The sequence below is a fragment of the Spinacia oleracea genome, unplaced genomic scaffold, assembly GCF_020520425.1.
Source record: "Spinacia oleracea cultivar Varoflay unplaced genomic scaffold, BTI_SOV_V1 SOVchr0_013, whole genome shotgun sequence".
Classification (NCBI taxonomy): domain Eukaryota; kingdom Viridiplantae; phylum Streptophyta; class Magnoliopsida; order Caryophyllales; family Amaranthaceae; genus Spinacia; species Spinacia oleracea.
This window is the reverse complement of record NW_026614341.1, coordinates 132,501-145,000: the sequence shown is the minus strand read 5'-3', so window position 1 is coordinate 145,000 and position 12,500 is coordinate 132,501. Positions and strand designations below refer to the sequence as shown.

General features: G+C 38.9%; 2 protein-coding genes across 2 annotated transcripts in view; both read left to right on the top strand.

The window, feature by feature from the left end:
* The first annotated feature begins 1,053 nt into the window (after nt 1-1,053).
* Nucleotides 1,054-10,214, top strand: LOC110785886 (uncharacterized). Its single transcript, XM_056834064.1, has 9 exons — nt 1,054-1,700; nt 6,083-6,166; nt 7,503-7,809; nt 7,904-8,134; nt 8,241-8,540; nt 8,665-9,087; nt 9,190-9,465; nt 9,565-9,777; nt 9,864-10,214. The coding sequence occupies exons 1-9, from the start codon at nt 1,432-1,434 to the stop codon at nt 10,212-10,214; spliced, it is 2,454 nt and encodes an 817-aa protein (XP_056690042.1). The 5' UTR covers nt 1,054-1,431.
* A 32-nt stretch (nt 10,215-10,246) lies between these two features.
* The window catches only part of LOC130464892 (uncharacterized), a 4,162-nt gene continuing 1,908 nt past the window's right edge, over nt 10,247-12,500 (top strand). Inside the window, exons 1-5 of the mRNA XM_056834065.1 lie at nt 10,247-10,500; nt 10,593-10,700; nt 10,778-10,859; nt 10,943-11,044; nt 11,150-11,294. Coding sequence (XP_056690043.1) covers nt 10,364-10,500; nt 10,593-10,700; nt 10,778-10,859; nt 10,943-11,044; nt 11,150-11,248 — 528 coding nt within the window. The 5' untranslated portion in view covers nt 10,247-10,363 and the 3' untranslated portion in view covers nt 11,249-11,294. The remainder of the gene's footprint in view (nt 10,501-10,592; nt 10,701-10,777; nt 10,860-10,942; nt 11,045-11,149; nt 11,295-12,500) is intronic.

Here is a 12,500-nt window from a genome sequence, read left to right as displayed (position 1 = left end):
CCACCACCACCTTCCTCACCGCGCGGCTCCACCACCACCATCTGAAGGAGAGTTTCCCCACCGTCGTCTTCCCTATCTCGGTTGACTCTGTTTCACACAGTGCCGCAATATATCAAGGTTAGGTTATAATTGATTCTTGTTTTGCTTGGTCTTAAAATTCAGTTTCTCTTCAATTAGTTGAGCATAATGAGTTGATTATGCAGAGAATTTAGGCTAATGTTTCAATATTGGATGAATTTACAAATTAGGGTTTGATATTTGTGGTTTTTCTAGTTCAGTTACAAAATAGATGTTAGGTTAAATTTTTCTAGTTCAGTTACAAAATAGAAGTTAGTGATATGGGTTTTGTGTCTAAATGATGAAGGTCTCTTTTATGGTGATGGTTTATGTAAGCTATGTGAGTAGCTCGATCCAAAGTATGCAGATGAAATGAAGTGTTTGAACTTTTAAGTGGAGCGAATCGATATGAATCTGTTGAAAATATGTCTGCATAAAATATACTCATGTGTTCATTGTAATATTGATAGTTTATTAATGATGTAAACTAATCGTTGATATTGGATTGTAGCTTTATAGGCTCTAAAATTACCATAGCTTGATGTATTCACTATAGTATATTGTGATGTTTTTTGTACACGCTTATCTACAATATTCTGATGTATGACAGTGGAGACTGTTGTTGCTGCTGCTTTGATTTTCAAGTTCTTTTAGTTCCATTTTTATTATGCTACAATATTGCTCTTGCTATTGTTGAGTTCCTATTCTGGGGTTTTGTGAGATCGGAAACTGTCCATAGACAACTGCCTGTGGGGCTTTGACAGGTTCAACAAGGACTAAAATAGGTGCAACAATAAACTTTGTCACCTTCTACTTGGTTGCATTGCCTGTACTAGTTGTTATGGCATTTTCGGTCAAGGTTGGATTTATCGGTCTGTGGTTTGGGCTCGCAGCAGCTCAACCAGCTGGTGTACCTGATGCAACCAGCTGGTGTACCTGATATAGCCTGCTACACTATCTGATAATAACGCAGATTGTAAACACTTCTTTATTGCAAGTATTATGTTAACGGTGTGAAAAAAACTAGTCTGCCCCCCTAGAGATTTTTTTAGTCTTTTTTTGTTTCTTGGTTAAAAATTTAATCAAGCCAGGTCGTCGAGCACCTGTCAAAATTTGAAAATGTATGCACAGTCCGCAGCAAACCTCCGTGCCTCTTCCTTTGCCGAGGACCAGTCTCATATTAACTAGTTCTACTTACAAGGCTTTTGACTATGGCTGAGTATGAGTAGTGCCAGGTGCTTGTAGCTTAACTCTTGCATAGTTGCATGCATAGGGGCTCATTCAGTTATCCATCCTGTTGCATGGAAACAAACTGTGGTTTGATATTTAACTTAAGAAAGGACTTTAATAACCAAATTAGGAGATTCTATAGCTATGTTATTTTATGTGGAGCTTTTTCCTTTCTGTTACTTTTCAACTAAATCTAATAGCATTTGCTTACTTCTAATTTTCAAGGGAGATGAAGCATCATTGCAAAAAGCGCTGCATTTGGTGTACAACCTCAATCAGGACTGTGTAGATGTTCTGTTTTATGCTTCTTGGTGCCAGTTCTCGAGGAACTTCAGACCAAGCTATTCAACCCTGTCTTCCTTATATCCATCTATTCCTCATTTTGCAATAGAAGAATCAGCCATCAGACCAAGGTTTGGACTTAAAACCAAATCTTAGTTTTTTTTAACTCACCAGTTCTACGCACTGATCTGCACAGCTCAGATCAGAACTGTGCAGATCAATGCACAGAACTGATCAGAACTGACCAGTTCTGTGCACTGATCTGCACAGTTCTGATCTGAGCTGTGCAGATCAATGCACAGAACTGATCAGAACTGACCAGTTTTGTGCACTGATCTGCACAGTTCTGATCTGAGCTGTGCAGATCAGTGCACAGAACTGATCAGAACTGACCAGTTCTGTGCACTGATCTGCACAGTTCTGATCTGAGCTGTGCAGATCAGTGCACAGAACTGATCAGAACTGACCAGTTCTGTGCACTGATCTGCACAGTTCTGATCTGAGCTGTGCAGATCAGTGCACATAACTGCACAGTTCTGATCAGTTTTGTCCACTGATCTGCACAGTTCTGATCTGGGCAGTGCAGATCAGTGCACAGAACAGAACTGATCAGTGCACTGAGAAGCTAAAACAGTACTTCATGCATGTAAATTACACCTTCAAACATGTAAATTACACCATACTGTAAGCAAAGTATCAAATTGTAAACAAAGTCATCTTCAAAACGGTTTTTATGTACTTATCCATCATCAACCACCAGAAAGCAAACATCAGAAACTAAGCTAGTATAGTTCGTGTGTCAAAATTAAGATTGCATCATTAGAGAACAAAGATCTTATGCCAAGCTAGTATAGTTCTTGTGTCAAAATTAAGAATTTGTGGCTTGATTTATCTAATTCTGTGTAAAACCTTGTGTTATTAGAAATGAGTCGTCGTTGGATGTACGGTGACCATACTACGGTGGAATACTTGAGTGGGGTTGAGGAGTTCCTTAGATGTGCTTTAGCACACCAACGGAATACGAAAGCCGCAAAGATCTATTGTCCTTGCCGTGATTGTAACAATGTAAGGCGGTTAGCTGATATTGATGAAATTGAGGATCATTTATTTCGTCGTGGGTTTAAGCAAGATTACCATGTCTGGTTTTGGCATGGTGAGAAAATACTTGATCGTCCAAGTTCTAGTGTGAATGAATTTGATGTTCTGGCAGAGAGTGATGAGAGTGATGAGAGTGATTCTGATATTTCTGAGAATAATGAGATGGATGATGATGAGCAAGAAGATAATGAAATAAATGAAATGATGGATGCGGTGAAAGATCACTTGAATGAACGACCTCACATACTCGAGCAGGTATTAAAGGCTGCTGAGACGCCTTTGTACCCTGGGTGTACAAAATTCAAATTGTTAGAATGTGTGGCATCACTTTCCAACTTGAAAGCGGAGAGTGGTTGGACCGAAGAAAGTTTCACGAAATTATTGAAACGACTAGGTCTTTGGTTTCCCGATGGCAATGACATTCCCACCTCTGCCTATTATGCCAACAAATTGACGAATCCCTTAGGCTTAGAGGCCGTCAAGATAGATGCTTGCCCAAATGATTGTATTCTTTACAGAAAAGAGTATGAAAATTTGGATAAGTGTCCAACGTGTTCTATGTCGCGTTACAAGCGTAAAGGGGCCAATTCAGCTAAGAGGGGACCGCCCGCCAAGGTATTGTGGTATCTTCCGATCATACCTAGGTTTGAGCGCTTGTTCTCCGTAAAGAAGAATGCTAAGTATCTGAGGTGGCATGCGGAAGGGAGGAAGAAAGATGAATTCCTTAGACATCCGGCTGATTCTCCTCAATGGAGAACTATTGATAAGAAGTATCCTGAATTTGGCAAGGAGGTTAGAAATCTGAGACTTGCTCTATGTACAGATGGGATGAATCCATACGGCTCTCTGAGTAGTCAGCATAGCACTTGGCCGGTTCTTCTTGCAATTTACAATCTTCCTCCATGGTTGTGTATGAAACGCAAGTATATCATGTTGTCACTCCTCATCTCAGGGCCTAAGCAGCCAGGACATGATATAGATGTGTATCTCGCTCCACTCATAGATGATTTGAAATTGTTGTGGAATGAAGGTGTTCCAATGTTCGATGCTCACACCAACTCAAACTTTACATTGCGGGCAATGGTTTTCTGTACCATAAATGATTTTCCGGCCTATGGAAACTTGTCTGGGTACAAAACCAAAGGAGAACAAGCATGCCCTATATGTGAAGAGGACATGAAGCCCACACGGTTGGATCATTTCAAGAAAAATATCTACCCAGATTTCAGGAAGCACCTTAGTCGATATCATCCTTATCGTAAGAAGAAGAAGGAATTCAATGGGTTCACCGAGGAAGGAGTAGCTCGTACACCTTTGACAGGATCACAAGTTTATGAACGTATCAAAAATGTTGAAACCAAATACGGTAAGTGCTTCAAGTCCAAGTCTAAAAAGGGTGTTTTATGGAAGAAAGTGTCTCCATTATGGGATCTTCCCTACTGGAAAGATTTGTCGGTTAGGCATTGTCTCGATGTAATGCACATTGAGAAAAATGTGTGTGATGCTATCATCGGGACTTTGCTAAACATACCAGGAAAGACCAAGGACAATGAGAATGTGCGGAAAGATATGAAAAAGAAGAATATTCGACCAGATTTGTGGCCTGTTAAAAAAAAGGATGGTACAAAGACCTTTCTGCCTCCAGCGTGTTACACAATGTCGAGAAAGGAGAAGAAGAAGTTTTGTGAGTGCTTACATGGCATTAAGGTTCCCTCGGGATATTCGTCGAATGTTAAGCGCCTAGTGTCTCTCTCGGACCTTAGGTTGATTGGTATGAAGTCTCATGATTGTCATGCACTGATTAATGTATTTTTGCCAATTGCACTTCGTGGGATATTGCCGAAACACGTGAGACATGTTATAACAAAACTTTGTTTGTTTTTCAATTCCATATGTGCTAAGGTGATTGATCCGGAGACTTTGGATGCTTTGCACAATGATGTTGTTGAAACTCTATGTCGATTTGAAATGTATTTTCCGCCTTCTTTCTTTGATATAATGGTGCATTTGATTGTCCATTTAGTTCGCGAAGTCAAGTTATGTGGTCCGGTGTTCTTAAGATGGATGTATCCTTTTGAGAGATTTTTTAAGACTTTAAAGGACAAAGCAAGGAATCCGGCTAATCCAGAGGGTAGTATCATTCGGGGAGTCCTTAAAGAAGAGATTTCTGGATATCTAGCTGAGTTTTTGTCAAGCCTTGAACCAATAGGACTTCCAAAATCTCGACATGTTGGTAGGCTCGCAGGGGAGGGAGTAATTGGTAAAAATGTGATATCTCCTCCATCGGAGAGGAAGAAGAAGGCACATCTTTGTGTGTTGCAGCATCTTACAGAGGTTCATCCTTATTTAGAAAAGCATCTGCTTGAATTGCAACATTGTAATCCTAAGTTGAAGGAAAGAGCGTTGATGCGGGAACATAATCGCACATTTATTGAATGGTTTAAGAAGGAAGTTGGAAAGAAACAAGACCATGATGTTTCTGATACGATCAAGTGGTTATCTCGAGGTCCTCGACTATGTGTTCGATCTTTTGAAGGATATGATATCAATGGGTTCACATTCTACACTAGAAGGCAAGATGAAAAGAGTGTAGTGCAAAATAGTGGAGTAAAGGTTGTTGCATCATCTAGGGTCTATGCAAGCGCTAAGGATAAAAGGCCGGTTGATTCAACACAATCATATTATGGTGTTATCGAAGAAATATGGGAGCTTGATTATACCTATTTTGTGATCCCTGTTTTTCGGTGTCAGTGGGCTAACAACCAAAATGGTGTGAAGCGAGATGAAATTTTCCCGGGTTTAACCTTGGTGAATTTTGATCGACTAAGTGACAGTGACGAGCCATTCATTCTAGCATCACTAGCTAAGCAAGTTTTTTATGTGGTTGACAATATTGATCCTAGATGGCGTGTTGTTGCCCAAGGAAAAAGACATATTTTGGGTATTGATGATGTTGTAGATGAAGATGAGTATGATGAGTATGATGACACACCTCCGTTACCAATGGTTGTTCAACCATTGCCAGAAGAGGAGGATGCAAATAATACTAATCATATGCGTACAGATCATACGGAAGGAATATGGGTTACGAATCGTAATTGAAACATACATGTGTAAGTTCGGGCTTCACTTCTGATGCATTGTTGAAGTTTTTGACTTTGTTCTTTCTATTCATATCTGAAAGCCTGTGCGCCTTGGAATTTTTGTTATCTTGACTACTTAAATTTGAATAGTGAAGGATACTTGTGGATATTAATTCATATTTTTTTTCTAAAAATTCAACCCCAATCAATTGCCACTTGTATTGTGAAGAGGAATTGCAGTGATAGTCTCCTACTTTATCCCTCCTATTTAAGTTACTGAGAGTCTGATACTTCTAATAACTTGACTAACTTTATCTGGTTTTTTCACACAGGTGTAAACTTGGTGAATGTCGTATCCTCTTATGTGAGCCAGGTTCCAAGCACAGGTTGCAGAAATTGCAGTTGAATTTTCCTAGGTTAGTTTTCAGTACATTTTGTCTAATAATATCAATTACCTGTTCTTGTTTGCATGGCTTTGTGATTGGTAACTTAGTTTCTGATGTTTGCTTTCTGGTGGTTGATGATGGATAAGTACATAAAAACCGTTTTGAAGATGACTTTGTTTACAATTTGATACTTTGCTTACAGTATGGTGTAATTTACATGTTTGAAGGTGAAGATTTGAACTCCAGAATCATCAAATTAGACCAGGAATCAAATTTGACATATATTGCATTTTATCAATCCACGAGAACTGCAAGTAGCACAAGGAATATGCACTGATCAGAACTGTGCAGTTATGTGCACTGATCTGCACAGCTCAGATCAGAACTGTGCAGATCAGTGCACAGAACTGGTCAGTTATGATCAGTTCTGTGCACTGATCTGCACAGCTCAGATCAGAACTGTGCAGATCAGTGCACAGAACTGGTCAGTTCTGATCAGTTCTGTGCACTGATCTGCACAGCTCAGTTCAGAACTGTGCAGATCAGTGCACAGAACTGGTCAGTTCTGATCAGTTCTGTGCATTGATCTGCACAGTTCAGATCAGAACTGTGCAGATCAGTGCACAGAACTGGTCAGTTCTGATCAGTTCTATGCATTGATCTGCACAGTTCTGATCTGAGCTGTGCAGATCAGTGCGTAGAACTGGTGAGTTATGATTTTTTTTTTGGGTTGTTTTTTTAGGTGAGGTTTGATTTGGGATTGTTTTGCATGTTAGGTGTAATACCATAAGGCCATTATTTTAGGTATAGCTTTGTAAATGGCCAATTGTAGCATTTTGCCCAGAACTGTGCAGTTATGTGCACTGATCTGCACAGCTCAGATCAGAACTGTGCAGATCAGTGCACAGAACTGGTCAGTTCTGATCAGTTCTGTGCACTGATCTGCACAGCTCAGATCAGAACTGTGCAGATCAGTGCACAGAACTGGTCAGTTCTGATCAGTTCTGTGCATTGATCTGCACAGCTCAGATCAGAACTGTGCAGATCAGTGCACAAAACTGGTCAGGTTCTGATCAGTTCTGTGCACTGATCTGCACAGCTCAGATCAGAACTGTGCAGATCAGTGCACAGAACTGGTCAGTTCTGATCAGTTCTGTGCATTGATCTCGTAGAACTGGTGAGTTATGATTTTTTTTGGGTTGTTTTTTTAGGTGAGGTTTGATTTGGGATTGTTTTGCATGTTAGGTGTAATACCATAAGGCCATTATTTTAGGTATAGCTTTGTAAATGGCCAATTGTAGCATTTTGCTCTCTTTTCTAAGTATTGCTCCCTTTACTAAGTATTGCTCTCTTTTCTTTGTTGCAGGACCGTAGCTACCATGGATGATCATCGTGATAATGAAATACAGGGAATTGATGGAGCTAGTCATCCTACGGGGGAATCACAAGGTACCAACACTAGTAAAAAGACCAAATTCCGTGGTCCGTCAAAAGGAGTTCAAGCCAAAAAGCCTATGCATCTTCAGTATAATCAATATGGAATCCCCGATGGAGAATGGTCAGGAGAATACGGGAAGCAAGTTGGGTCTTGTGCTGCTAGAATTAACATTAATGTGAAAGAATATTCAACGTTAGATGAACACACAAAGAAGGGGTTTTGGGAGGAGACCAAGGTAAACATTGAATAAAAACTTGATTTGTATTCTCCTAGATTATCTATTTGTGTAGCATACGTTTCTAACAATCTCTTATCCATAAAATTAACAGCTTCTGTTCCACATTATTGATGATCCGGCTAAAAGGAGAGAAAAATATTTTCATATGTGTGTGGCGAAACGCTTTGGAGCTTTCAAGTCCAGGTTAACGCGGCGTTGGATAACTAAGAAAGAAAAAATGCCGAAACATCAGACAAATGACATGCCTTGGGACATCTACCATCAAATCACAGAGGATGATTGGAAAACATTTGTGATAGAACGAAACAAGCCGGAGATGTTGGTAATAATGAATTTACTTTGCTAGATATTTTTTTATATAATTATATGATTAGTTTGTTGTTGCCATCTTTAAATGTTCGACATGTTCTTTATGTGTTTTTTGACAGGTTCGTAGAGAAAAAGCAAGTAAAAGTGCATTACAAAACAAGCACCCACATCGCACAGGCCAAAAGGGTTATGTTAGAAAGAGACCAGAGTGGATAAATGATGGGCGACTACCGCCAGAGGCAGCTTTAACCCTCTCAAGTGGCTCCTCCTCAGTGACCTCATCACTCACCACAGCGCCAGATAGATTTAAGAAGTTTAGATCAGTAGAGTGGATCTTGGCTCATCAAGTTAAAAACAAAGAGGGAAAGTGGGAAGTTGACCCGAATGATAAAGAAGCCGTAAATATTGCTAAGATGGCTGTAAGTGCATATGAAATTTTACGTTCTATATCCTTTTCTTTCCTAATTCCTAGTTCTATTGCTAAGATTGCTTCTCCTTTCCATCATGTATACCATCTAATTTTTACTTTCCTAATTCTTATAGTTGGAGTACATAGAAGAAGAGGGAAAAGGAAATATTTCATTCACCCAGGGAGAAGATGCCCTCACCAAGGCTATGGGAAAAAAGGATCACCGTGGGCGTGTCAAGGCAACAGGTGGAGTTAATGTCGGTTACAAAGTTGCTTTCGGTCCAATAGACCGAAGTAGTAGATGTGGCCATATTGAACCATCACCGGAGGCTATCGAATCAATCAGAGCTTCGGTGAGAAGGGAGTTTGAAGATCAATTAGAGAGAAAGGTGGCGGAGGCCCTCCAAAACCAACTAGCCACATTGAAAGCAACCGGTCAACTACACACCCTCTCTACCCCCGCACTTGATTCTGCTCTTGTAAGTGATGAGTTTGATGTTAACCGTGCACTCGTAACCTGTTGTCCGAGTTCATCGCAGCAACCACGCGAGCTGAAGGTATATATTCTCTATAGTGCATACACTCAAAACACCCCTAGCTAGGTTTTTAATATTGTACTTTGTAGTGATTTCTGAAATTTTGTAAATTTATTTGTGAAGGCCATAACTCCATGTCGTCTTGCCCTTGAGGATAAAGTTTTGGGTAACAAAGTGATAGTGGCAGATGGTATGGCGTACCCATTGGATGGTTCGTTGCACCAACACTTTAGATCGATGAAGCCTAGTCATTATAAGGTCCAAGTTGATTGTATTTACGACGGACATGATGATGACACTCTTCCGGTACCTACTGGAGATGGATTCAATAACTTAGGCAGGGCTCTTGCTAGTTTTGTGCAATGGCCAATTCACTTGGTGATTTTCGAAGAAGACGAGGTATAACTTTTTTATTATTAATTGTCATTCATTGCGTTATGCATCTGTTTAGAATTAGATTCAGAGCCTTGAACTCCTTTGGTTTCTACCTCTGTTTAGGAGTACTCTACTCCACGCCCAACAAAGAAGTCCAGGAGTCAGATTTTTGAAGAGGTGGTTGGTAGCTCCAAAGGGAAGAAAAACGAATTAATTGTCAAAGAGAAGACAACAGAATTAGTTGTCAAAGATAAGACAACAGAATTAATTGTCAAAGAGAAGGCAACACTTGATTTAGGGTCCAAAGAGAAGACAACACTGAAGTTAACGGCCAAGGTAAACCATATGCTTCCCACTCCCCTGTGCTTCAACACTGAAATCAAAACTGAACTTTTCATGCTAGCTTAACATTATTGTTACAGGGAAATTCATGCTCAAATAAGTTGGAGTCGAAATCGAAGTCGAAGAACTCTAAGACGGCCAAAGAGATGGTAGGTAGTTGTGATCGTAAAACTGAAGAATCAGCCGCCAAAAGTAAGAAGCAAAATTTGGCAGACGACACAATTCAAGGTCTTGGCCCATCATGCAATTATTTGAAGTTTATCATCAATACGGCGCCCGGTGATGTATATAAAAATACTTCAATCCCATTGCCCGCTTCGGTTTGGCATTATGACGAAGATCGACAAACTTATGTAAATGAGGTTGACGTTGAAGAGTTCCTTAGAGGGGCGTGCCTCAACATTTCAGTGATCCAAGTGTATATGATGTAAACTTTTCCATCGATATTTTTGTTTTTGGTTTTGTCAACTATAATAGTTTTTGAAATTTTTGCATTATACATTTACTTTGTAGGTGTTTATTCCACGAACACACCTTTGCATTTGACAACTCTCAGATTGGGTTTGTTTGTCCCGAGGCAATGTCAAGCTCTAGAATCAAGGCCAACCCTCAGGCTGCATCAATGTATTTGAAAGTAGTTTTCAATGCTGAAATTGAAAAGGAGAAGAAGGGTGATCCTAACATTACCAAGTGGTTTTTGATCCCATACCATCAAGAGTAAGTGTTAGAGATTGATCGATATTTGGTAAATAGCTATGTTATTGTTATTTTCATGCATAAGGTTGCAATAACATTTATATATAATGCAGAAATCATTGGATTTTGTACGTGTTAGACCTACGTAGAGGTTGTGCGTATATTTTCGACTCTGCGATAGGTTCCAACCGAGAAAATAGTGCATGGGGAATCTTGTGTTTGTAAGTTACTTTCAATTCTTTTTAAGTTATTTCTTTTCGTGCCGAATCAGATTCATGAAGTTTTACTCAACTTCCAGGGCATACCAAGTGTACAAGTTTAATGATGGGATTTGTCCGAATAGAGCGACTATGCAGGGGTTGAAAGGCTTCCATGTAAAGGTATATCATGCTTACTAATTAGCTTTACTTTTTTTTTTGGGTAACTACTTGGATATATAATTTATGATTTATCTCCAAATCAGTGTGCTCAACAAGTCGGCGCCCACGAGTGTGGCTATTACGTTATGAAGTTCATGCATGAAATAGTCACGTTACACCATAACACTGATGAGCGGTTAGACAATGTTCGTTCTTTTACCATATGTTAGTTGAACTACTAATACTAGTACTTTTACGTAGTAGAATTCTTAATTTACAAGTAGCATTACTTATCATGTTACTTATTTCAGGCTTACACTCCAAGAAATGCGCCTTATACCGATGAGGAAATAGATGTGGTTCGTGAGCAATGGGCTAAGTTTTTTACAACCGAGTATTTATTTACTTAGGTTGTTTAGACACAAAGATGGAAGCGTTTATATCTTCATGGATTTGGTAAAGTTCTTTAATTTTTCCATAATTACAAGTCTGCTGGATTTGCTAATTTATTGCTTTGAATACTAATCTGCTGGTCTTGCTGCTGTTGCATGTGAATTCTGATCTGGTGGTCTTTAGAATTTCACTTCCATCTGTGTGTTTCTCCTCTGTTTGCTTCTGTTTAGAGCTAAAATGACATTTCCGCTCCCAACTTTGAACTAAAAAACCTAAGGACTCATTTGATTCTTATTACATGTCTAATATGCATAGTTTTAACTTTCTAAAACTCATTCGAATCTATTTATGCACATTTAAGGCTCATTAGGTCGTTATAGGTCATGTTTAGAGCTAAAATGACATTTCCGCTCCCAACTCTGAACTAAAGAACCTAAGGACTCATTTGATTCTTATTACATGTCTAATATGCATAGTTAAAACTTTCTAAAACTCATTCGAATCTATTTATGCACATTTAAGGCTCATTAGGTCGTTATAGGTCATGTTTAGAGCTAAAATGACATTTCCGCTCCCAACTTTGAACTAAAGAACCTAAGGACTCATTTGATTCTTATTACATGTCTAATATGCATAGTTAAAACTTTCTAAAACTCATTCGAATCTATTTATGCACATTTAAGGCTCATTAGGTCGTTATAGGTCATGTTTAGAGCTAAAATGACATTTCCGCTCCCAACTTTGAACTAAAGAACCTAAGGACTCATTTGATTCTTATTACATGTCTAATATGCATAGTTAAAACTTTCTAAAACTCATTCGAATCTATTTATGCACATTTAAGGCTCATTAGGTCGTTATAGGTCATGTTTAGAGCTAAAATGACATTTCCGCTCCCAACTTTGAACTAAAGAACCTAAGGACTCATTTGATTCTTATTACATGACTAATATACATAGTTTTAACTTTCTAAAACTCATTCGAATCTATTTATGCACATTTAAGGCTCATTAGGTCGTTATAGGTCATGTTTAGAGCTAAAATGACATTTCCGCTCCCAACTTTGAACTAAAAAACCTAAGGACTCATTTGATTCTTATTACATGATTAATATGCATAGTTTTAACTTTCTAAAACTCATTCGAATCTATTTATGCACATTTAAGGCTCATTAGGTCGTTATAGGTCATGTTTAGAGCTAAAATGACATTTCCGCTCCCAACTCTGAACTAAAGAACCTAAGGACTCATTTGATTCTTATTACATGTC

Bases quoted from the DNA above. Each gene is read 5' to 3' on its own strand.
- LOC110785886 (XM_056834064.1), top strand. From the start codon at position 1,432: ATGTTATTTTATGTGGAGCTTTTTCCTTTCTGTTACTTTTCAACTAAA. The intron at 8,135-8,240 runs GTAATAATGAAT...GTTTTTTGACAG, and splicing joins GAAACAAGCCGGAGATGTTG to GTTCGTAGAGAAAAAGCAAG. The intron at 9,088-9,189 runs GTATATATTCTC...TTATTTGTGAAG, and splicing joins AGCAACCACGCGAGCTGAAG to GCCATAACTCCATGTCGTCT.